This window comes from Odontomachus brunneus, unplaced genomic scaffold (genome assembly GCF_010583005.1).
Source record: "Odontomachus brunneus isolate Ranch 3 - 2012 unplaced genomic scaffold, Obru_v1 Obru_scaffold_004, whole genome shotgun sequence".
NCBI classification, from domain to species: Eukaryota; Metazoa; Arthropoda; class Insecta; order Hymenoptera; family Formicidae; genus Odontomachus; species Odontomachus brunneus.
Window position 1 is genome coordinate 1,604,247 of NW_022639454.1, and position 25,836 is coordinate 1,630,082.

Below are 25,836 nucleotides of genomic sequence, written 5' to 3' on the forward strand. Positions count from 1 at the left end.
ATATATATATATATATATATATATATATATATATATATATATATATATATATATGTCTCTTTCTCACTTCACTTCGTCCGATACTTTGCTCGCACCCTCAGCGAACTCGTTGCTTGCGCGATCTGGCCGAATTCTCGCGTATAAACGTGAGAGCGCGCACGCACCTTGCGTGAGATTAAGCTCTATTTGTAAAGCGCCCGTTATCTATACCGTTCGTCACTGAATCCTCCCGCGAGATCGGGATGGATGCTCCTACGATCGTGAGCGGATACGATCGGCCACGTCGTGCACTTTTTCGAGCACCCACGGCTTTCGCGTTCTCGCACTATCGTCCGCGAATCGGCATGGCGAGCACTGTGTAGCGCGGAATCGCGTTCGCACTCGTCACTCGCGACGCATCTCCACCAGTGTTTACGGTCGCGCGGCTCGCTCGATTCTGACTGGCGCGCGCTCGAGGTCGGCGGGGCGCGGGCATCGCGCGCTCTGCGTCGCGTAAACAAAGCGCGACCGTTGCTTTCATCCACGAAAACTCAACGGAATTGACTTCGATCTCTCTCAAGTGGCACGACTGCGCTCGCTCGTCGAAATACGAGTCGGTACACCGGACACCGTGCTGGCGATCGGACTGACATCTGCCGCGAATTTTCAAATTCCCGCGGACGCGCTTGAGATAATGAGAGGCTCCAAATATGGCGGCGGGTGCAAACAACGCGGCGTCTAAAGGCGCGACTTACGTGTTACCGCCGCGCACACCTGCGAACCGGTTGATCACCTTCGTCGTCACGCAACGACGATCGGAACCGATCGATTGCGCCGTCGGTCGATGGCGAGATCCTCCAGGGCGTCCCGGCGGCTCGATTCTTGCTCCTGCCGAAAATCCTCGTAAGTCGGAGCAGGTGCGGAAGATGCCGGTTTACGCCGTGAGGTACCACGGCCTGCTCCTCCTCTTCTCCCGAGAGAGGAGTCCGGGCGCGAGCGAACGAACGAACGTATGTACGTACGTACACGGAGACTGGTTTCACGAGGCTCCCCCGTGTCCACGACCGGCCAGACTACTTCTCGAGGAGCGATAGAACGGGACGGTGCGACGAGCGCGAGCGCGAGCGCGAACGAGACAGACGGACGTATGGACGGACGGCCGGCCGGCTCGCCGCACAACGCCGCGCCGCGAGAGAGCGCGCGCGCACGCGCGCAGAGGAGAGTGCGGTGGGTCCCGTTCTACGGAAAGAGGCTTATTCCAGCGAGGAAGTACTGTTACTTAGACGGGGGCCCAGCAGCGGGGGTCGTAACGTGCCGTGACGCGCGGTCCGGGACGCGTGCTGCATGTAATTTCGGTGGGAAGAAAGAAAGAAACAGAGGACTGCGACGACTGGTCGGCGTGCGCGATTTTCTCAACGAACGGCTCCCGCACCGTGAACTTTCGCGGCTTTCGCTCGTTTCCCGGCCGGCGCGAGCTACGTATCGACGGATACCGTCGTCGCGTAGACAACAGTATCGTTCCCCCTGCGCGCGACACAGGTGGCGCCGAGGGCTCCTTTTACAACGGGGTTAACTTTTGACACCGCGAGACACGTACGATTTGTTTTTCATTCCGCCTGTTCTCGTCACGAGAGATTCGCGCACAGAAAGCTCAACTGCTGAGGTCACTCGCTTACTGTCTATACCGCCGCGTCGTTACCGTGGCCGCGTTTGCGTCTCGAACTCGGCTCTTCCCGCCCAGGCAGAGAAAGCGCGGAAGGAAGGGGATGTGGGGTCGAGGTAATGCGGCGCCACTGCGCTGTGTAAACAAATCGCGTCGCCGCGAATGTTTGTGTACTACTCGCGATATCAGAGTCTCACGTAACGTAACACGTAATACACGTATGTACTGCGCGCGTATGTGTGTGTGTGTGTGTGCGTATGTGTGTGGCACTTGTGCACGGGATGCCCCCCGGTCACCTGCTTTATCCTGCTGGACGACACGTGCGGGTAGGTAGGTGGACGCAGGTAGCCGATGCTTTGCGTGTTTCGCGTCGCCGCTCTCGACGGTGTGTTCCCGTTTCCCGAGCCGGAGAAGGATACACACGCTCACATGTCGAGCGAGAACGCGCGACTGTTGCGCTTGGGTCCTCTCTGTCTCTCTCTCTCTCTCTTTCCCCCGCTCTTTCTCTTTCTAGCTCCCTCTGACTTTTCGTCGACGTCGCGGTGCGCGGAACGATACGGAGCGTACTCACCGCTCGATGGTCGCGGCTCGACTGGACGGCCGACCACCTCCGCACCATTGCTCGCCACACTCACGCTCGTAAACGCGCGATCCGGCGCCCCGTAGCTTCCACTCGAAGCTGAGACAGGATGGAGCGGATAACGAGAAAATTCCCGGACGCGACGGATTAAATAGGGCGAACGCGCTCCGTCGTGATGTCGCGCTTGTGCCCGTTTCTACCAACTTCAGTTAACTTAACCAGCTGATAACTCCAACGAAATTGAACTATCGTATTTCTCGTTAGTCGAAATGACAGATGCGACTGGTCAATTCCGTTGGAATAGCCAAGTCGGTTAACTAGTTAAGTTAATCAAAGCTGGTAGAAACGGCCATTTGGTGAGAATAAGCCTCGTTTTTATAACCTCACTCTTCGAACTCTTCTGTTTGTTGCTCCAGAATGAGTTCTGAAGAAATTACTCGAAAAAATGGATCTCTCTCATCGGATCGGTGTTGCTTTCCAATTACTCCTCATATACACCGCTGCACCATAACATTTCAATTAGAGTTGCTTGTACGACTTCCAACCTTTCATACAATGCGTAAGATTGAACCTTGACCTTAGCCTCAGCGAATTGTACTTATATTGATCTGCGCTTGAAGGAATCTGTCGCAGAACGTTGAATAAATTGTGCTTTAATAGCAATAATAAGTATACGTTAAAGAGTGCGTACAATTGGCGCACAAAATGTTGATGTACAAGCTGGATCAGTAGATTTTAAAAAATTTGTTTTTATATATTAGAGGAAATTGTGTAAGGAATGTGTTGTCTATGTATAAGCAATATGTTTACTTATCTTTTATATGAAATTTATATTTATGCAAGGTGAATCACCTTACGTTAGATTTTAAAATATCTCTGTTGCTTTTTATATCTAAAGAGAACACGCATGGGATAAATTATGCAGTTGGAAGGGCTGCCTTTGATCACAATATTTATTTCTTCCGACCACACAATTTATTCCTCATATATTTTCCTATGATATAAAAAACAACAGAGATATTTTAAAACGTAAAAGGTCACTCACCATATAGACATATATTTCACATAAAAAAGTAAATAAACATATCGTTTATGAATTGCTTAATGAGCAGAAAACCTTTGCATACAGAGCAAATTTTATAGAGAAAATTACTGTAGAACTTTGTAACAGAGAAATAAATCGACATTCTGTGACAATCCTTTATCCTTTCATTTCACATATACTACATATATTCAAGGAACAAAATTATGTGCTAATTAAAACATTCGTTATGTTTCCAGCAAAACTTGCTATATTCCTTAGCAAGATAGACCTTATTGACAGTCAGTTTTCCTGGACTACTAGAAACACAGTAAAATTATGAAGAATTCATATTTGAAGGAAAAAAAGAAACCCATATAATATTCTCTCTATGTAAAAATCGAATTTAATTTGTATCTAATTGTTTTTAGGAACACAATATGTTAACTACTAACTTGAATCTAATTGTTTTAGGAACATGATATGTTAACGTCGGCCGAAGCGATTACAGCTGGGTGCAGTGTCGAAATTGAATGTTACATACGTACGTACCTGCGCGTGTTCTCGCGTAAACACGTAAGTAGGCTGTGTACGCGGCCGCGCGTGTGCGCGAGAGCGTGAGGTGAGCGGGTGTAACCGGTTCCACCGATTTTTTCACGAAAAGCACTCGTGACGCTTTATAAAATTCTACGTACCCTTTGTCGTCGTCGTCGTCGTCGTCGTCGTCGTCGTTGGATGTCACGTATGCGTGTGCACTCGCTCAGTCGCGCATGTCGCGAACTTAGCCCGAACAAGCGCGATGTTTTGACGCTTATACGAGGATCCGTGCAAGCGTGACTTTATTCTCTTTCTTTATTTTTCTTCATTTCTGCAGGCACGGGGAGCCCGGTGGATCCGAAAAGGCTCCGGCATTTTTCACCGTCGACGAGTCTCGCAAGACGAGCGATAAAATACGCTAATGCGGGACGATAGCGCGCTCCAAAAGCCAGGCGCGTTTCTACGGATCGTGAACGAGAAAAGGCACGTTCTCCAGTCGCAGGGAGATTCATCTCACGAACAAAATCGCAGAGTGCAGCGTCGCTCGTGTGTTAAATAACATTCGGCAAGATTATCCAGCAGCTGACTGTGCGAGCGGATCGCGGCGAAGATTTCACGATTAGCCGGGAGAAACGTAGCTCCAGCGAAAATTATTCGCGCTAACTGTAACGTTACGCTTTGTGTAATTCGCAACCGGGAATAATCGCGCGTTACTTGAAATCTCTGATTAACATAATTAATTTCAATTCGTCAGTAGAGAGATTCGTGTATAATTTATCGTGGACCAATATTCCATTATATATTAAGAGCTGAGTTTCGTGAAACGGATTATTCGAAAACCACTGCATATTATTCATGAAACCGTGATTATCCATCGACAACGAGTGACCGACTGTGCCGATTACCGTATTCGCTGTTATTATCGATCCCGTATCGTTGATAAACACACAAATAAACAGATGTATGTACCGTTAGTAGAATCCACGATTATTCGAATGTAATAGATACACGAATCGCACTTGTACCGTCATTAAGGTTCCTCGTCGAGGGACTCTCGTCGGAGGCGGGAAAATACACGATCTTGCAAATACACGATTTGCATCAAAACAAAGAGATACATCCATAAAATGGCACTTGCAATCGATGTGACACATATGTAAAATAGTCTACTGTAAAAAAAATTCCTCTTGCTACAACAATCAATAAATTACCGTAAAATTAACGTGACATGCAACCTATGACTCTCATGATTTTGACACGTTAACATTGCAGTTATTTATTGATTGTTAAGACAAAAGGAAAGTGTTTGGGCTGTTTTACACATCTGCTCGATTGAGTGTCATTTTATGGATACGTTTTTTCATTTCTATATATTTTGCAAGAATTTTTAGTATGCATTTTCTCGCTTCTTACGTCACAAGTCAAGACAGCAAGGAATCAGAAGCTCTAAATCGCTGTTATGCAAGAAAATCTGATTAGTTCATAATTATGTCGCGATTTTTGTTCACACGTTTTGCCGGCCTACGTGATAAACCCTTTTTTCCATCGAATACTCTCTCGACGTTACTGCCCCGCGTCAATTGTTCTCGGTTCGCTTGGCTTCATATATTTTTTTTTTCTTTTTTTTCAGCTAGTTCGTCGAGAGGACTGTGCACGCTCCACGGAACTCCGACCAATAACGGAGATCCGGTGGCATGACACCGTCGACAGAGCAGTACTCCGTCATCGCGAACACGACAAGAAGCAGCTTTCTGTCCTCCGTTTTCTCAAGACTAATACATTTTCGTCGTTCGATCAACTACACATTTTTATCTCTTACTTGTCTGTAAGTGAATCGATTTTTATCCTATACTGTGTCACACGAAAATCCGTAAGTCGCGATAAAGATTACAGTTGCGTTCGATTTTATAAGCGTGGCCGCTATTACGTAACATGAATAATTGATATACCCGTAATACGATTTTCAGTACGGCGTCGTTAATTAACGACGTGTCCAGCGCCAGAGGGGGAATTATTCACTCGGATCTTTCGCGGAAAGCAAATTAATTCGGATGAAACCAATCAGTTGCGTAATATTGCATCGAGAGGCAGCGAAATTATGCAAAATTTTAAACCAAACCGACATTAGCCGAGAACAATGGAAAATGGAGAGAGAAAGAGAGAGAGCGGGACAATGAGAAGGTATTTTAAGGTAAAATTTTCAAAGGATTATGATTTTTAATTTCACGAGAACTGTTGAGAATTCTGTTCCCTTTGGTATAATTATTTTTTTTCTTTTCAAGCTATTCGAGTATCCATTACCGGTGAGACGAGATTTATTATCTCGTCAAAATAACACTAGCTCATCCCTGCTTATGTGTGTGTATGTGTGGAGGATTAACGAACACGAGCGCAGGCGTGACGCCTTTGATGCTGTACTTAATAAATTGAGTCGTTAGAAGTTCGGGCGGAACACACAGCGCAAATAATCCACGGTGACATACGCAAACTGTCACGGCGGTGCCGCAGTCGCTGAAAAATCAAACGATGTACGCGTGCATACGCGACATTACTCGCGAATACATGAAGGCGTGTCGCGCCGCGAATTGCCCCTTTGAAATATTCAGTCGAATAGTTGAAGTCACACCGAAAATAAAACTCGACTACGCGTACAATACTTATATTTAAAAAAAATTTACTTGCGATATCGCAGTTGCGATCATAAAAACCCGCGGCGGTCACAGAACGTGACAGATTGTGATGAGAAATTTGCATGTGTGAAAAGGAGTTTTCCCAAATATTTCATGAAAAATCGTGAATATACGATCGAATCGACTATCAATCATTTTTGCTGCACAAGATTCCGATAATGCCTTCTTCCATCCGGTTAAAATATTTTGGCATTGTATTTGCATATGTCAATTATTCTCAAAACCAGCAATCATGATATACGATGCCCATACTAAAATATCCTAGCTGAAAATAGAAGATATTATTGGAGTCCTGTGTAACTGATTCGTTCATCTGCGCCGATTCGTTTCCGATAGCTAAGACAAACTTCTCTCATTGCTGCAATCTTTCTTTAAAGTGCTGAATTTAATACACGACTTATTCAGTTGCTGGTAAAGCAGCACGCTGCTGGTGAATGTCGAGGAGAGAAAGGAAAAGACTAAGGATTACCTGTTTGCCGACAAGACCAGTCGCCGGTCTGAACTGTGTGAGACGATCACGTTTATTATACTCTGTGTATTTGTAGGAAGCACGAAACAGCCTTTCCTATGGAGCGCAATGCCATCTGAAGGTACAGTTGCAAAGTACGCCTTTAAAGCTACGCGTTGCGATAACGAACAGGGCCCTTATTCTTGAAATAGTTGCATAAATTTTACTGCGCGGGTTTAATCATACCATAAAATAGCTGCGCAATGAAAATTACAATACGCAAAAATTTCAAGAATATGGGCTAAAAATTAAAAAAATATATGTATTGGTATTTTAATATAATATAGTAATTTTCTAGTTACAGTCATGTGATTGAAGAAAATATTTAAACGATTGCACAAGATTTTAGAAGATTTCTTTCTTTTTTTAAAAGAAAGAATATTACGTTGAATTAAAAGTCCATGGTGTCCGTCTGCTGCACACTTAATCACTTCAAACTAAAACTCTGTGCGGCAGCGATCACTTGGCATTTTTGTAGTTCCATCTTCTGCTCCTTCAGCTTCAGAAGCTTCGTCTGCAACTCCAATTCTTTCTGTTTCGCGACCATCTTCTCCCTGTGCCGTCTCTCCTTGTTCTTTTCAGCCAGCGCAAAATTCTTTGCCATTTCCTCGAGAAATTTCTCGAACATTATTGTTAATAATGTTCGCTGTTGAGCTGGTGTCTCTTCGTTGTTTCTTTCGTTAGTCGCAGTGTTAGATGTTAATGACGACTTCAAAGGATCCTCATATTGTCTACAGTTGTCTCGATTACAACCGATTTTCGGCACGATCGAGGAATGCTTGACCGAGCCGTTCGTCGGTTGCGACTCGTTCTGCTCCAAGTACACGCGCTTCTTCTTCTCATTGAAGATCTCGTCCAAGGCTCGCTTGTGCTCCCATTGCCCGTAGTGCCTCATCCTGCCAGGCTTCTTTAGCCGTTCACGATACACCAGGTTCTTGTACTTGCGCTCCAGCACTCGCCACTTATTCTCGCACTTCTGTGGGGTAAAGTAGAAGCCGTAATTCTGCATCTCCAGCGATATCATCTCAAACATCTCCCGCAGACTTCTGATCTGCGTGGACTGCCCGACCATCGATCGATACTTCTTGTATTGGCTGATGAGACAATTGGTAGCCTTACTGGTCCATAAATTTACCGTATTCACGTCCACGCATGTTGGTAACGTGGTGGCAGTCTCAAAATTCGGAAAGCTGTTCTCGTGTTCCTCCACGACATAACATCGGAGAGTTGGCTCCACTTTAACCTCTGGGTGAGCATCAATCGTAATCTCTGTGGAAAAGCGACATAGCAATCTCATAAGCAGAACAGGTCGACATTAAAATTGTTAGGCATTAAAATATTAGTTGGTAATCGACAAAAATCAATAATGAAAATTAATCACTCGTTATATATAAAATCACGTAGAACTTCATCAATTGATAAAATTAATTATTAATAATATTAATAATCAAACGCTATTAGATTTGGTTTCCGGGTTTGAGCCGCGTGGATTCATTTTTGTTTGATTTCGACTAATATGCATGGACACCGTGAAAGCGTAAAAAATCAAATCAAACGCTGACTATATACTGATTAAGAATTAATTTCAATTGATTAAATTATTCGTGATTTTACATATACTGCCCTTATAGAAATATCATACTAAGAATCATTGATAATTACTTATTTTCAGTATTAAAAATACTGAATAATAAGTAATTATCAATGATTCTTAGTATGATATTTCTATAAGGGTGAGAGAAAGAATATCTAAAAAATAAGAAATATTTATTTGATAAACACTAACATATTTAATTTTGTATTAAAATATATCTAGAGAGAAAATTTTTTCTAATGGAAAAAAATAATTTTCCTAAAACTGTCACTTCTAACAGAAGCAATTGTTTATTCTATTTAAACAGAAGAATTCAAATTTAAATTAATATGTTATAAATATCCACCAAATATTTTTTTATTTCTCCGATATTTATAAAATAAACTTTATTTTACAGAAATAAATTTTATATTGCACAAGTAAATTTTTAAGTATTTTCTCAGCGTGTATGATACTAATGACTAATTTGAGTTTTCCCGCGTCGGTGACCGCATCCAATACTACAAGCACTCAGTGAGCTCTTGGATTTGATTGGTTTGTACTTTTAGATCTGAAAGTGTAACCAATCAGATCCAAGGACTTATTGAACAATTGGGTGCACCTAGTGACACGACAGTAGGAGTGTGTTTGGAAACGTCACTAGGATACACTGAAATGAGAGAAATACGAGAGTGAAATAAAGAGAGAGAGAAAAAGAGCGAACCCAGGTGACGTTTTCGAACGCACTCTAGGTCTTTCTCTTGTAGCTCAACCACAACATACTTTCGGAACATAAAAAAAACAGATATACATATAGCAGTGACTTGTTGTAAAAGAGAGAGAGAGAGAAAGAGAGAGAGAGAGAGAGAACTGGTGCAACCAGTTCAACTACAAAGAACAAACAAAGTGAGAGATCTGTTCTTCTTCGAAGAATTTTCTGAATTGGTGTACACTAGTGCAATTGGTTAGAGTGAAACAAGTATATCTTGTTCCACTCTGACTTCTCTTGCGTATACCAGTCGAGTGAGTTGGTCGAAAAAGAACAGGCCTACGGTGGTAGTCAACGCACGGCTCGTCCACTCCCGAAATCACGAGTCGCCGGCTTAAAAGACGCGTATGTAGCTCTTCGAAGGACTCGATCGAGACGATGCGACGTAAACAGCGACGTTATCTTACCTCTTTGCTCTGTGCTGTCGGTCATGTTGCGTCGACGCTGTGATCTCCCTGAGCGATCTGATCGAAGTGCCCCGACTAGCACGCCGCACGGTTCTTGCGGGGGGCCGAAAAACCTGAACAAACTAGTTTCAAACTGCGGCTGCTGACCTCAAACTGGTTCCGTACGCGTCACGGACTCGCATCCGTTTGCGCCAACGGACGGCGGCGCAACTTCAAGTCGTTCGCGCGCGACTTGATCGATCTGTATGCACAGGTTTGGAACTTATTTGAGATCGGTGGTGAGCCGTATTTTCCAGGCGTTTTGAAATGCCGGTTACACCGAGCGGCGTCGTCGGAAAGGTGCAAAGGTGAACTCCATGGAGAATCGACGGCGCGTTTCGGTTTACGCAAACCGCCCGTCGGAACCGTCGCGCTTCAAATGGAAACTTGTCGTCGCGACAGAACTAGTTTTTTTTTTAGGCGAACGAACCTTCGGCGACAGAGACTTTCTAATAGACGTCGAGACGTTGTTCGAGCTGCGGTTTATGCTTGAGAAGCTTCTCGTTTTGTCGCGTGTTGTCATCGTTTAAACATTCGTCGTCGTTCAGTGCGAGTGGAAGTCAGGAGAATGATACGCTTCGACGTGCCGTATCTATCGAGGCGAGGATTACGCTTTGGCGGGAATAGGAAGTGACTGTCTCGGAGCTCTCGGCAAGCTCTTACGGGGCACACGTAATGCAGTGTTTTTAATTATAACTCAGAGGCCCCTTCGAACCGGCGTTCTCGGCCAATTTACGTTCCGCAAGTCTAATACAAGTATTTCCCCGCTTGTGTTCTAGGTTACATCATAACTTCATAAAATTCATGATGCAATCGAACGAGAGTCATTACTTACGCCAACCGACAACATTACGATGAACGGTGATTCTCCCATGCAAGAGTGTTGGACTTTTTATGCAGAACACAACTAATCGAACCTTACACCTTCGTTCCGCGTGAGCCGCATATTGCTCGGAATGCGCACCAACGAGTTGTTCGTACGAGATAAAATATTTTCGCACCGACGCATTCGGTAGACGCGTGCACTGAGAAGAAAATACTTGGAAATTTATATTTGTGGGATATAAAGTTCGTTTCTGTGAAATAAAGTTAATTTCTGCGAACAAGCTTTATAAATTTTTACATATCTTTTTCTCAGTGTAGTCGCAGCATGAATGTAACAGAGTTACTCTTGTTAAAAATACAACAGTTTTCATTAACCTTTGCAATGGGTGATCTAAAATGACTACGTGATTTTCTCTACAAGCTCTTTTTCTCCTAAATAAGGATATCTACACAAAGAGCATTTTATTAGAAAATCATAATGTAGAATTTTATGACTGAATAGATTGATATTCTGCAGTAATTTATTATTCTTTCATTTTATACAAAAAAAAACATTATTATCTATTTAAAGCTAATATATTCGAATTAACAATCATTGTTTCATATATAAGTAACCATGTATAATTTTGTTAGAGGAATTTTGAAATCGTGAGTTTTAGTAATGTTATAATTTTATTTGAATATTATAATAGTCTTATAAGAGGTAAAATACGATAATTTTTATAATAATGAAATCTTCTATCTTTTTGCAACATTTAAAAACATTATATTCTCAATGCAATATTTTGTGGTTTCTACTAACCAGAATTATTTTTAAATAATAAAAATGTTCTTTTTTTTGTTAAATTATATAAAATATATTGATACAAGCAACTTATCTTTGTTTAATGTTGCGCAAGCTCATTTTTGAGATTAACACGTCAAAGATAAAGATATTTTCATTAATAAGAATGTTCTTTATTCTGTGTATGTGCTATTTATATTTTAGAAACTGAAATGTACTATGTTTCCAACGAAATTCAACGTTTCTTGGCAAGATAGATTTCACTGATAATCCATTCCTGCTCTATGAAAAACACAGTAAAACCGAAGAGAATTTTTATGAAAACAAACTATAATATTCTCTTTGTGTAGATTTCCTTTCTTTTTACAGCTGTTTTCTTTGAAGTAAAAATTTTGAAGGATAGAGATATACGAAGTATATCTAATTTTCATCTGCTATGGAAAGTTAAAAAAATATAATAATTTACAATTATAACAGTTAAATACAATAGTTTAAGTTTAAGAGAAATTAAGATTTCCCCACAAAAAAATTTTATACACAGAAAAAAAAACATTAGTATCTACTTAAAATTAATATATTCGAATTAACAATTATTGTTTCATATACAAGCAACGATATATAATTTTGTTAGAGGAATTTTGAAATCATGAGTTTTAGTAATATTATAATTTTATTTGGTTTCTTATTTTATTTGAGTCTTATAAGAGGTAAAATACGATGATTTCTCCGGGCGTATCACTTGAAGCATTAATGGAACTCGCTGGGTTGTGTCGCTTGCGTCACTTGGATAATTGGTTTCCCTCGAGAAAGACGCGGAACTTCCGATACATCCTGCGCTTCGTCAGTTTAAATGTTTTTTGTGCACGCAGCTTGGACGCGCGTAACCGTATTCTTATTCATGTGATTGCCATCGTTTACCCGCGTGGTCGCAATGGGAGCGAGAACAAGGATTAAGGCTCTCTCGTCGGTGTAAAACGCAGACGGCCGAATCACGCGAGAGCAGTGATCGTCGATGTAACGACCAGCCGTAGATAATTCGCCCTGCTACCGAGTTCGCATCGAGACGGACCTTTCACCGCTCTTACCGATAATTACGCGCTCCTCAACACCCCTCGAACAATCGCAAAACCGCGAGAATACGGAAGCGACGTCGAGGTAAGGGAACGTCGCGACGGCGAAGCGCCACTTAGCAGCTATCAAACGGAGCATATCGCCATTTTGTAACGCTCGCTTCGACGGTGCTCATTTGAATAACGTTAATCACGTCTGCCAGGATGGTGATTCTGTTTCGTCCGGCGAATACAATTATGTAGTACCGCGACGAGAACACCACGTGGTTACGCGGCCGTAGAAAGGCATGAATCGCGGTAAATAGAGAGGCCATGCTTCGCTTTCCCCTCGCAAGCAGCTGGGCGTACCGTTGAAATTTCGAGTCGGTTCAAAACTCGTCAGTTGCCATCGCGAATCCTTCAAGAATAAGGACGAGGACAACGAAGTCGTCGTACCCTCTTGACGCAGCGGCGAGCCTAGCTTCGATTTTTTGTCCGCGTGTCATGCGGTCGACACGAGCGCCGCTGCGCTGCGCTCGCTCGCTCGCTCGCTCACTCGTTGACGTTTCATGCATAACGTTCGAGAGGTAGAATGCGCGCGCGCACGGCGGGAGAGCGGCGAGAAAGGCGCGCGAGGAAGGGTGAACCGGCGCGCATAGAAGGCAGGAGGGCGAGGAGACGGCAATCTCCGGTGGCGGGACAGATGGGAGCGCGAGACGGGCGCCTTTCCTTCGAGGGGTTTTGTGTACGCGGGCGAGCAAGCGAACGAACGAGCGAGCGGTGAGCCCGGATACTTTCGATTTCGTCGAGCGGCGGGCCCGTTGACTCTCGCCCGTCGACGCGAGTGAGAGAAAGAGACCGCGCCGTGGCTTCGTGCTCCAGGAGGCGAACGAACATGCCAGTCATCGCGCGGTAAAGCAACGCGTGCATTCATCGGCCGCGTCGCGGTGTCCATCGAGATATCGTGCCGTGCCGTGCGCGAGAGGCCGCCGTCGCCGCCTCCTCGTTCACGTCGAGAACGCGAAACGTTTCGTGCGGTCGCGGCAGGTGGACGCGCGTGCCGCGTTCTTGTGAAACTTCCGATGAGAGAGTGCGACGGTATGGAGAAGCGATCGATTTTCGCGTAGTCGCCGAAGCGTCGGCTCTACATGGCGATCGAGGAGCGCGACGACAGGCAACACCGGTAGTGGAGAGACCGAAGGGGAGCGAGCGAGCGAGCGGGGACCTTGCGTAGAGAACGCGCCGGAACGTGCTTGTCCCGTCGCCGCGTCTCCGTTTCTCTTCTCTCTCTCTCTCTCTCTCTCTCTCTCTCTTTCTCTCTTTCTTTCCCTCCCGAGCGGACCTGATCGTGAGTGCGCGCGCGTGCTCGACCGTATGCTCGGCGTGTCAGCAGTCATCGATTTTCCGGCGATCGTGTTGCCGCCGGCAGAAGATCGCGCCAACGGGAGTGATGAAGTGAGAGGTAGCCGCGGTGCGCGCGTCCGGAGTAACGCGTGAGGACAGAAGTCGACGTATGTGCGTACGTACGCACGCACGCACGTCGCCGTCGTCGCCGTTGTCTCGTGTGTCGCCAGGAAGCTCCGAGGGACGATAGGCGGAAAAAGAGAGAAAGAGAGAGAGCTGTCGTGAGAGCGCGCGTCCAACATGGCTACCGCCGGCAGCAACGCGCCGACAAACGCCGGCATCGAGACGAACGGCGGCAGCAACGTGCCGCAGTGGAAGCGCGACCTGATACAACGCCGTCGTCAGCAGAGCAAGGTCCTCGCGAATAACGGCGCGAGCGTGAAGCTATGCAGCGCGGTGATCGGAACATCGTCATCGTCGGCGACGGACGGCGGCGTCGAGCATCACGCGACAGCGCTGCAGGAGTATTGCCCGGTCGCCGGCACGCTTCGCGCTGTGCGCTCGACGACGATGACGACGACGACGACGACGACGACGACGACGACGACGACGACGACGACGACGAACAACGAGTGTAACAACGTGTCGAACGTTTGCATAGCTGCTGGTAGCAGTAGTAACAGCAGCGGTAACGCGCTGTTGTCCTCCTCCCCCTCCTCGTATCCCGCGAGAAGGCCGCCGCCGACTGGTGGCGCCATCACGGTCGCGGTAGCGACGGCAACGGCCGGCGACTTGGCGTCGGCAGTCGCGTACAACATGCGTCTCGAGGCGGACTTGTCGCTCTGCTCGGACGCGGAGGATGTTGTGAACGGCGCGCCGGCCAAGTTCGCGGCAGACACGTCGGAACGCAAATCGTCGGAGTACGACCCGGTGGGTGAGAACGAGGAGGCGACGGCCACCACGAGGACGTCGGACGGCGGTAGAGTGAGAACGAGCGGCGGCGGCGGCGGCGGCGGCGAGGCCATCAACGCCAGCGAGAACGCGTCGACGTCGCAGCGCGACGAAATTCGCACCACGCTCCTCGTCGTCGGACGTGGCAGCGGCGGCGGCGGCGGCGGCAGAGACACTCACGGCGAAACGACGCTCGGCGGCAGAACGATGAAGGAACAGTCGCGGGCTGTCGCGATGACGGCGAATCGCTCGTCCAACGAAGACGCGGAGAGCGACAGTTCCGAGGAGTTGCAGTACGGCCCGGGGATCGTCAATAAGCTCAAGAGCAAGTACCTTAACCTCACTTTGCGCGAGACGAACAAGAGCCGCGCGTCGGTGCAGCGGTTTCGACGCGCGGCCAGCCTCGAGGACCTGCTCGACCGCGACGACGACGAGACAGCCGGCCACGAGAAGACGGCCGCCACGAGGAAGTATGCGAAGCGGGACGGTCCGACGGGCGGCGCCGTCGTCGTCGCGGTGCCTAAGAGCGACAGGTATCGAAACGCTTCTCGCGGCAACGACTCAATGAAACGGGCGCGCAGCGTTGAGACTCTGATGAGGTACAACGGCGCGCCGACGGACGAGACGACGAGTGCGGTGCGCGCGGCATCGGCCGGCCGTCCGGCGACCAACGGCGTTGGTCGCCAGGAACCGGTCAACGACCATATCATCCTCGTGGACCGCACGTCCGTGAAGATCGAGAGCCGGCTGGGCGACCTCGATCGACCCAAGCCGGTCAACAAGCCGAAGAGGATCAAGCCGGTGTTGGCGGAGACGGAACGGCCGCCGCCGGATCTAGTCAAGACCACGATGAGGATCTTCGAAGGCTCGGCGAGGAAGCTGAAACCCAAGGGTGAGGTGGCCGCGAAGGTCGCGACTTTCAAGACCATCAACGACACGTTCAAGGCGCAGACGACGCAGAAGAAGCTGGTGATGCCGAAACCGCCGGTGCAGCCGAAGCCGTTCGTCAACGGCAGCGCTCGCGGCGCCGCCGCCGCCGGGACCAACGTCCTCCTCGGCTCCCCGAAGAGGATCGTCCTGCCGCACAAGCCGACGGCGGAGCTGATCGAGACGCAGGATGGCGAAGTGGAGTACCACATAGACGGTGTCATCACCGAACCAATCGTGCAGTCGGTGTCGTCAGTGGTCAGCAAGTTCCAGCAGATCGAAAAGTCGCACTCGCCTTCACCGTCGCCGGAGCCCTCGAGCTATCAGAAGCTAAAGTTCTCCCCGGCGAACAGTCCGGAACCGCCGCCGGCGGCTTCCTGCAAGTCCAAGTCGCCCGCTTTGGAAATCACGATCAAGTCGCCGCCAGTCACACCGGTGCTCTCGCCGAGGATACCGTCACCCAGACTGCAGAGCCCGTCTTCTCCCGTCAAGGACTCGACGGTTCGGTTCCAGGCGTCAAATCTGCCTCACAAACCACCGCTGCCAAGTCCTGGGGCGAGAGAGTCCTCGAGAATAGAGTCTTCGGAACCAACCAAGCCATCACGCCCGCAAACTGAGAAGGAGCCCGCGAGAACGAGCGTTGAACATCCTCAGCAGCAACCGCGACTTCCGGAATCATCGTCCGCTCACGTGGAACGGAAAGACGACGCGACGGAAAATGCCGTCGTCGTCGTTGGCGAGGAGGAGATTGTGGACGGGCCGAGAAGCATCTCCAAAAACGCTCTGGACAATATCAGCAGAGCCGGCACGACGATGCAGTTCAACTTCGGCGACAAGCCCACGACCAACAAGAGTTATCTACCAGGCGCGAAGCGAAACGGACAGACATTCGCGGACGAACGGCCACCAGATGACGACCGCCGCTGCCACGTGAACGCCGGCAGAACCGAGTCCAGAGGAAAGTCGGCCTCATCGTCGAGTGCACCATTGAATGTTGTCGTAACGACCTCCGAGACTGCGTCGAGCAAGCTGCAAGAGAGGCTCGAGCTGGAGAAGGAGGAGAAGGTCGACGATGACAAGAAGGAGAACGTCGAGGAGAAGCCGATCGTGCCGGAAAGTAAACCCATCGGCGCCATTTGCAGTTTGGGCCTGATCAAGTCAGCGACAACGACGACCACGACCACGACCACGTCGTCGTCGACATATCCGCAGAGTAACAACGAAGCGAGAACGATAAGATGCCAAAAGAGTGAGTTCTCGCCGCCGCAGAAGCAGATCGGCATCATACGGCCGCTGGTCACCACGAAGACGCAACATACGCAGCAGAATCTGAGCAACCGCGAGCTCGAGAAGAATCTGATCAACCGGGTCAAGAGCATCGAGCAGCCGACCAAGGTCGTGGTGAGCCTGAAGAGCGCTGACGAGATACAGCCGGCGAAGAAGACGAGCGCGGCAGGCGTTGGAGGCGGCGGCGGCGGCGGCGGCGGCGGCGGCGGCGGCGGCGGCGGCGGCGGCGGCGGCGGCGGCGGCGGCGGCGGCGGCGGCGGCGGCGGCGGCGGCGGCGGCGGCGGCGGCGGCGGCGGCGGCGGCGGCGGCGGCGGCGGCGGCGGCGGCGGCGGCGGCGGCGGCGGCGGCGGCGGCGGCGGCGGCGGCGGCGGCGGCGGCGGCGGCGGCGGCGGCGGCGGCGGCGGCGGCGGCGGCGGCGGCGGCGGCGGCGGCGGCGGCGGCGGCGGCGGCGGCGGCGGCGGCGGCGGCGGCGGCGGCGGCGGCGGCGGCGGCGGCGGCGGCGGCGGCGGCGGCGGCGGCGGCGGCGGCGGCGGCGGCGGCGGCGGCGGCGGCGGCGGCGGCGGCGGCGGCGGCGGCGGCGGCGGCGGCGGCGGCGGCGGCGGCGGCGGTGGCGGCGGCGGTCTTTGGGACACGAAGCCGTGGAATCAGCAGAATAATACGATGGTGTTCAACTTCAGCAATCGCAAGGAAGTGCCGGATTACATAGAGAACGACGGTCTCATCATCAGGAGAAAACGGGAGAAGCCAAAGGTGAGTCACCGATTAAAATTCAATTACTGCGTTTTCGCTCACCTGAGAAAAATCTCTCTCGCTTCAGAACGGTTTAAATAATCTTCGGAGGCCGTGTCAGAATTCACCTGGATAATTTCTTTTAGTGGTAGATACGGATATTTATTACTTTAGCTACATTGCCAAAAAAAAGTTTGATTCACAGCGTACGTTTAAACGAAAAAATGTTGGCACTACCCAGCAATATCATATAAATATTATTCAACTACATTAACAGCTTTTTTGCTGCATTCAGAACACATCAGCTATCACTTATTATCGTTGATACAAATATGCACTTTCAAAAACCTCATTAGAATATTTCGGCCCTAATTTTTTAGTGTCAGACACAAAATTTTAAATTTTTCGGCTACAACTACATTATATTAATGTACTGACGTAATATAATTAAAATGTAATATAATTAAAAGTTAACATTATATTTATTTTATAAAGTGAAAAAAAATTATACTTTTTTAAAAAACAGAATTAGTAGCGCGAAAGGGTTAATGGTCTTGTATTATTCTTCATTTGGCTGTATTCCAAATACAGATACTTTGATACATAGTTTAGCATTAGTTAGCAAAACTTTTTCTCTCACTGGTCGATACGCCTCCGATGTTTACCTTCGATAACCGCTCGATTGCTCGACGATGATGTTAACTCGCATTATCGCGCAAAGTAAAACGTCTCCGAAATCGCGCGGCGCTTTCTAAAACGCTCGACCGGCGCGCGTTTCTTCGCGCGAGCTTCTCGCGAAGCATCACGCATCATCGCGTCCGGCTTGAGTCGCGGCGGCGCGCGAGGCGAAGTGAAACCGAAGGCGTCCGACATTTTCAGCGGAAAATGAGAGAAATTAGGCGCACAGGCGGATCGACTGTTCGTTCCCGAGACTCACTTTCTCGCGTTAGATAATCCGGAAGTGGCGCTCCGCGCGATCATGGAGTAGCGTTTATTCCCGTCGATGATCGGAGATTCTCCCTGGTGTTTATAATCTGCGGATCTGTTTTTAACGCGAGACTTGCTCGGAACGAGATTATCGCGCGTCTAACAGTCGCTTCTCACGCGATGCCGATAATAATCGCTCGTTCGGTCCGTCGAATTTGTAAGTTATCGCAGCAAGCGCGCAAGGTATCCGCTTATCGACTGTTATCAGTTCGCGAAACGTCTTACGTCTATTGTCGTCCTCGAAAACCTCGTCCTTCGAAGTCCCGCGACACTTGGCACTCGCGATGTATCATTAATCAATTTAAGAAGCCGCGCTTTATCGGCGGTTTATGCGTCGTAGCTTCGAGTGTTGTTTTGTCGTGCGCGAGAGAGGCTGAATTGTTCTCAAACTTTTCAATGACGCTACTCTCACCACGTGGAACGTCTCGAACAGATCCTGCCTCTCGATCGAGTATGGACAGGTGTTCGAATCCAGGTGTGTATGTGTGCCCCGAGTTATTACACGGAGCGCGTCTCCATCGCGCGCTTTCTCTCGATTAGAGATGCTCCGCGTCTGCCTAAAGCGAGAATACAGCTATTCATGGTCCCCAAAACTTTATCGGGACGTAATTGAGCAAATTTAAATCAACACACGGGCAGAATTGCATAATACAAATTACTGTACAATTTGATAACCGAGGTATAGATTATGTTTGTTTTCATTTCACATACGCTATTCATATATTTCAGGAGTGTATCATTAAAAAGTTTGAACTTTTTATTAAGGACATGACGAATTTTGTTTGTTAATTTAGTGTTGGGGATTAATCAATGAAAATTTTCTTTGACTAACATAATCGACGAATCAATTGTTGAAATTAATCAGTCGTCATATATGTGAATTATTTGATTGATAAAATTAACTATTAATCAGGATGCAATCGATTATATCAAAGTTTGATTAATAATTCATTTTATCGACTAATGAAATCATCTGTGACTTCGCATACGACGACTGATTAATTTTGACTATTGATTTGTCTATTATGTGAAGAGGAAACTTGTATCGATTAGTCAACATTGAAATTTGCTACGTTCCTTAGATCCAAGTTGGATCTTACTGTCAGCCTATTTTTCTGCGTTAATGGAACATAATAAAATGGAAAAGAACATTTACATGAGAAAAAAAACTATAATATTTTCTTGACATAGAAAATCGGAATTAGAGAGATAGCGACCTTTGGTGCTTCGTCGATGACAAACGCGAGTAATGCGGGGTCAGTTGGAACGCCGGTGTCTCGATTCGCGTTATTTAATATTCATTTATGAAATGATATATCGCTGCCTTATCTAATAGGCGCGCTCGACGATATTATCCCATCCGAACAAGTGCGTTACCAACAAAGGAAACACTATCAGAGACGCGACGCGCCGTTCGCGGGAACACTTCCTCCTCGTGAAACGCGCGCAATTTTCATATTTTATTTGCGAAATTGCATCTGCCCCATCTAATCATCGTCTAACGGTGCGTCCCCGAATGAAGCCGGGGAAGAGTATCGCCGACCGACTCGGGCGTTGAACAAAAAGTGATCGCTTAACGAACTAGAAACTGGGACACGCGTCAAGGTGGCGCAATCTTCGTCAATTTCCACGGCGGCTCGCCGGGAATGCGCGTTGTTTACGCGCGGCTCGGCGACGGTTGATGTCGAGCGGGAAAAAAAAAATAAAAGAACAAAGAGAAACAAAAAGAAAACGGGTTTCAAGCTTTCCACTTGAACGGCTGATAGAACCGCTATGTATATACTGGGTGTCTGACATGAGATTACCAAAAGCGTATGTGCGGACAAATTGCGCATAAAAGAAAAGGTATGGTTGGAGATTAATTAATTTCTGATGAAAATAAACAAAGCAGAAAATTCCGGTCGATATTACCGGAATTCAAGTTAACCAGCAATCTTAGCTCGAACAGAATTCTGGTAGCCGGAATTTCTGGTTCGTTTGTAATTTAGCAAACATTTGCTAAATTACGAATTATTCGCTGATTCAGCCAAACTTTTCGTAGACCAAATTGAACAAAAAATATTTCTCTATCATTTTTCAAACCGTGTCAAATTTCGAGATATTTCGAGGAGAAAAGCCTGGACGAATCAGTGCGTGCAATGCCGATATCTCGAAATTTTACGTGATGTTTGAAAAATGGTAGAGGAATTTTTCCGTTCAGTTTCACCTGATCTATCTGTATATACGTGCTTCTGGCAGTCTCGTATCGGACTCCATGTACGTATCGCGTGTATGAGGTGCAATAAAATGCGATACGCGCTGTATCGCGCGCAAGACCGACTGATAATGAATTACGCAACGACGACCTCGGTACACGTAACGCGCTGTACGAAATCTGTGATCGCGCACCTGCGCCTCGAGGAACTCGATAAGGCGAGAAGATCTCACGATGAGAGGATCCTCTCTCTGAGAACTTCGCGCGAATAAAGGAAAGAAAAAAGCGGAATGGCGCGTTTGAATTTCGGAATATGCGTGCAGTCTCGTTGACAATGTTGACGCGACAACGAAGACTGTATTTTATCTTCCCTTTTTGTTCTGTCGTCTTTTTTATTTCGCGACTCTTGGCGTAGCGAGGACTTCAGTTAATAGCTAATCGTCAGTGGCGGACGTTACCGTTGTGCTGAGTGTTTTGCCCGCGGCGTGTACATAGGCGCGCGTGTATCGTTTGTACGCCGTGCATAATTATTAACCGGGACGTTCAGAGGAATTTAAACAGTGCCACCGACAACACCGATCGACACGCGCGCGCGCGCGCATACGCATGTACGCACGTCAGCTGACGATGATCATCCGGTCGAATGTTGGAGCAACGTCCTGTTTCGCTCAAAACCACGAGATAAAGCGCCACATCCTCCTTCCATCTACGTTCTTCTTTCCCTTTCCCTTCTCCGTCTCCTTTTTTTGAGACCGCACAGACAGTTATAGTGTAACGCGCGCTGTCGGTGTCCCGGTTTGCATTTTCCTTTTTCTTCAGTTTTTCGTCCAGAAAAAGATATTATATTATCCTCAGCAAAGTCCTCTGTTCGTTCTGAATCGTAGAGAATCTTAATCTTACATTGAGAGAAAAAAATAGTTGGAATAACTATAATCTCACTATATTTTATAGTTCGTTTTGGCCTCAAACATATATTTATACATATATTTATACATATATTTTTAACATATATTTTCCTTTTTCTTTAGTTTTCCGTTCAGAAAAAGATATTATGTTATCCTCAGCAAAGCCCTCTGAATCGTAGAGAATCTTAATCTTACACTGAGAGAAAAAAATAGTTGAAATAACTATAATCTCACTATATTTTATAGTTCGTTTTGGCCTCAAACATATATTTATAGTTCATCTAAACATGAAGATATAGCAGAATGAACACACATTTATAGTCACCATCTTATTACTCTATGTGTATAATAAAGCAAGCTTTGGGAATATAGTTACATGTACCCATATTTTCCAAATATTCCAATTGTATTGACTATATAAAATAGTTAATTTCTCTTACCGTTCAATATTTGCAACCTTACTATATTTTTTATTTCAAATGATTATAATTTTTGGTAAAAGTTTTATATGAGTCAGTTATACTATGCTTATATTGTAAATATTATAAACATTATGGTGACATTTACTATAAAAAAGATATTCCTAACTATAATCTTTTTACTGTGTCATTGTAGTTCCAAATATCATACATTTTTCTCTCAGTGTGCATGTAACTTCGAAAAGGTTTTTAAAAACCACGAGGAAAATTATATTTTTGAAATTTGAGAAATTTTGTCTTTTATCTAGAATACAAACTTCGCTTATCGCGTATAAAAAGGTATTGTTCAATTTTAAGTGAGCATATTTTTCTCTTTATTCAAAAGGAAAAATGTTCGAGTGATATCTAGTAGATTTTCTAGTAGATTGATAACCCACTTCTTTAGAAGAGGGATACTCTTTCGATAAGAGTTTTCGCATTTTACGATTTCTTTTTTATTTTCATTTTTGGGTATGAAAGGAAAGGTTTTTTATTTTCATTTTTCTGTATGAAAGGAAACCGAGAACGATGCTCGTTATCTATCGTCGCATCTAACGGATAAAAATCTGAGATCGCAACGGAGCAATTTACGATTCCTGCGACACCTCGTTGGCATTCTTTTGCAATGTCTCTGACATTCTCCAGCGAAAGTGCGTATTATATGCGCCACTGTCGTTTCTACTTGTTAATTAATTAATTAAGCCGGAATTAGAGAAAAGGAGACGCTCTTACATGCGGATTCATTAGATTTATCAGCGAAAGTGCACTTCATCCGAGCTGCTCGTGTCTCCTAATTACATCGGAGAAAAAGCCGACCACAATATGACGATCAGCAAGCTCGTTCACATTCCGTAACTTCATCCTTTTGCGACAATCTGTTTTTTACACGTTACTCGCGTTACATCGAAACTCGCAGGACGGAAGGAATCATTACATTTTTTCTCCCCCTACGATAAACCGTCGACTCCAGCTGCGTCGAATCACCTCCGCGCGCGCGCGCGTGTGTGTATGTGTGTGTATTTATGGGAGCGTTTAATGACGCGTAATTTGTGCCAACCGTAGCGAATTCAGTTGGAAAACAAGCACTTTCGACTCTGCTTCCACTCTCGGGTATTCATGTGTGTTTTCTTTCTTTTTTTTCGCGGACGCACGCGTTTCGCGAGTAAGAAAAATGCAGGCGCGAGCCGCCTCGTCTTCGATGACGCAAAGGGCCGTCGCGAAACGTCATGTTGCATTCGCTGTCGTAAGCTTTATACTCGTGTAAACAGAGGTAACTCTAGATTACGCCCCTCCCCCCTCCACCCCAATGAATCACCTGTCCGTTCATCGATTGGAAATGAAAAACTAACCGCGAAACGGCTGCGTTATCGGATATCGACGCGTCGTCGATTCTGACATTATAGGTGTGTCATGCTGCACGCGTATCTTTTGAGAACTTTTGTGGATTCATTTCTCTTCACAGAAAAGATAAATACTTGGTTGGATTCATTAAATATCCGATGAAATGTGAACGAACAAGATGAGTCAGAAATCTTTTTAATTCGAACAAAATTCTGGTAACTTGAAATAAAATTCTGACTGGTTTATATTTCACCAAAAGTCTACACTGAGGGAAAAATTACCTTAAAATCAATGTAAAGATACAGTTTATACGAATTTCAATTTCAAGTCTAAATTATTTTTATTTAAACCAAATATTGTTTATTTAAATTGGGTAAACAATATTTGATTTAAATAAAGAGAATTTAGGTTTAAGTAAATATGTTAATGGCACCCATCAAAGAAAATTTGTTGATTTTAAGGTAATTTTTCCCTCAGTGTTGATGATCCATCCAAACTTTTTTCTCCGTGCTTATTTAGTAAAGAAGAACCGATAAGAGCCAATGCGCGGATGATATCGTGCAATAAATCAATTTAACGCAACTTAAAGTCAATATTATTTTATTAATAAATTTTATTAATATTCTATATTCGATAATATTGAATATTATTGAAATAATGCACCAAGTTGTGTGAGATTGATTTATTGCATCATACTCCGTGCATTGGTCCTTATTGGCCCTTCTTTCCCAGGTATTGATTGCGAATAATCAGAGAGTCTTGATCTGTCGAAGTTTCGTTTTTCTTTTTCCTTGCCTGCATGATTGCACCTTGCGCCGAAAACACAGTGATCGAGTCCGTTCGGAGAGAGAAATATCCTTGACACTCTTGTACAATAATTATCGCGCGGTATCTCGTCATTTGACTTCCGTTCAAAACTGAAATTGTCATTCGCATAAACTGTATCTTTACATTATCAAAAGTAAGAACTTCTTGCTAAAATGAAACGCGTTATTATAAACGCGATACGGGATGAGGTGGTCTTTCGGGCTACTTGAACGAAAATCTTCCAAGCAATCAATCTGAATCTTATCACTCACCGATAAAGATCCGTCGCGCGAATCGACCTGAGCCGACGATACTTCTATTTTGTTCTCCTTCCTTGCATATTGATAATTCAAGGATTTGTCCTCTTCAATTAAATTCAATTAAATTCGATTCGTTGATTGTCGTAGCATTTGTTGCTGGAAAGCGGAGCCGTTCGATCAGTCCCGACGATCTCGCGAGCGTGGAAGGTGCGTTTGTCGATCACGGCGAGCCTTTCGTTTCGAGAAATCCAGATTCGGATCTGTAGAGATCTGATCAACCGTAGAAGAGGGGCGGGGAGGGAGAAACTCTCGCGTGGATCGGTAACGCGTCGCGACATAATACGCGGATATCTCTCGTATATGGCCGTCCTAGACCAGCAATCGGGGCACCCAGCGAAGAGGAGCACTGAGAGTCCGTTAGCATCTTTCAGGTTTGCTTCTCGGCTTCTGGCCTTCTAAGGAACATATATTACGCTCGGGACATTTCGCAATCGTGTCTGCAGTCGCCGACAGCGAACGAGTTTGCTTCGAGTATGTTCTCGAAATGTTGAATCCTCGTGAACGAAACAGTTTCGACTTTCACACCTTCTTCACGTTCGTATCTTCGGTCTGATATTTCGCGTGCGTGATTCTTCCTAAGGAACTCTGGCGACAATGAACAACTAAATAAACTCGCGCGTATCGTGTGTGTGTTTGGATGAAATCGATCGACTTCGAAAAATTCCTGCCGTGGCATCAATTTTGCTCGATGGATCTCTACGGGTATCCCCCTCAATCCCCGAAACCGGTTACTCCATTCCGCGATGTTATCAGCAGTCGTGTATTAGTCCGCGAGATGTTAGCTGCGTTATCTCCTTTATAAAAGCGCTGATCTATAATAATTGCGTTCGTGTACAACGTTATTGCGCGTTAGCCGATACTGGTGGATGTGCCGAGCCGTTAGCTCGTTAACTTGCTTCGCTCTCCTCCTCCATTTAGATCGTATTTTCGATTTACGGGGTGATTAAGAAATGTAGCGTAATCATCCGTATAAGACGGTCCCACTGTCTACAGCCCGCGATGAGAGGCCGATTATTATACGAGAAAACTTAATCTATACGTCTTGTAGACGGCACTTGTTACTCGATAACGCCAAGTTTTTGTTGAGAGAGAGTCCGGAAAGCCAGGAATACGGAGAGTATTCGGCTGCGACAGCTGTCACGTTGCGAAGCAACTGCTCGAG

At 46.3% G+C, this 25,836-nt stretch overlaps 3 protein-coding genes and 1 long non-coding RNA gene across 9 annotated transcripts in view; 2 read left to right on the top strand and 2 right to left on the bottom strand.

Annotated features, from left to right (window-relative positions):
• The window catches only part of LOC116846655, a 164,164-nt gene extending 161,921 nt beyond the window's left edge, over nucleotides 1-2,243 (bottom strand). For 2 of the 5 annotated variants that reach the window (XM_032820782.1, XM_032820826.1), the window contains exon 1: nucleotides 68-2,243. The gene's annotated coding sequence lies outside the window, so the exon portion shown is untranslated. The remainder of the gene's footprint in view (nucleotides 1-67) is intronic. The other 3 variants (XM_032820799.1, XM_032820791.1, XM_032820808.1) reach the window with 3 other exon arrangements.
• A 549-nt stretch (nucleotides 2,244-2,792) lies between these two features.
• Nucleotides 2,793-6,862, top strand: LOC116846698. Of its 2 annotated transcripts, none has more exons than XR_004378586.1 (5): nucleotides 2,793-3,636; nucleotides 3,718-3,819; nucleotides 5,411-5,605; nucleotides 5,748-5,971; nucleotides 6,063-6,862. It is a non-coding gene; the product is annotated as an uncharacterized LOC116846698 (long non-coding RNA). The 2 variants fall into 2 exon arrangements; XR_004378587.1 differs by having other exon boundaries at nucleotides 2,795-3,636; nucleotides 3,718-3,787.
• Nucleotides 6,863-6,960: 98 nt separating this feature from the next.
• Nucleotides 6,961-10,139, bottom strand: LOC116846676. The gene is made up of 2 exons (XM_032820839.1): nucleotides 9,728-10,139; nucleotides 6,961-8,247 (listed from the first exon to the last, which is right to left on the bottom strand). Exons 1-2 carry the CDS (start codon nucleotides 9,750-9,752, stop codon nucleotides 7,406-7,408), a joined length of 867 nt encoding a protein of 288 aa, XP_032676730.1. The 5' UTR covers nucleotides 9,753-10,139; the 3' UTR covers nucleotides 6,961-7,405.
• A 2,919-nt stretch (nucleotides 10,140-13,058) lies between these two features.
• The window catches only part of LOC116846696, a 36,124-nt gene continuing 23,346 nt past the window's right edge, over nucleotides 13,059-25,836 (top strand). The window contains exons 1-2 of the mRNA XM_032820881.1: nucleotides 13,059-17,100; nucleotides 17,533-17,683. Coding sequence (XP_032676772.1) covers nucleotides 14,069-17,100; nucleotides 17,533-17,683 — 3,183 coding nt within the window. The 5' untranslated portion in view covers nucleotides 13,059-14,068. The remainder of the gene's footprint in view (nucleotides 17,101-17,532; nucleotides 17,684-25,836) is intronic.

Excerpts from the sequence above, each read along its gene's own strand:
- LOC116846676 (XM_032820839.1), bottom strand. The coding sequence starts at position 9,752 with ATGACCGACAGCACAGAGCAAAGAG. Across the intron at positions 8,248-9,727 it reads CGACAGCACAGAGCAAAGAG|AGATTACGATTGATGCTCAC; the intron begins GTAAGATAACGT and ends GCTTTTCCACAG.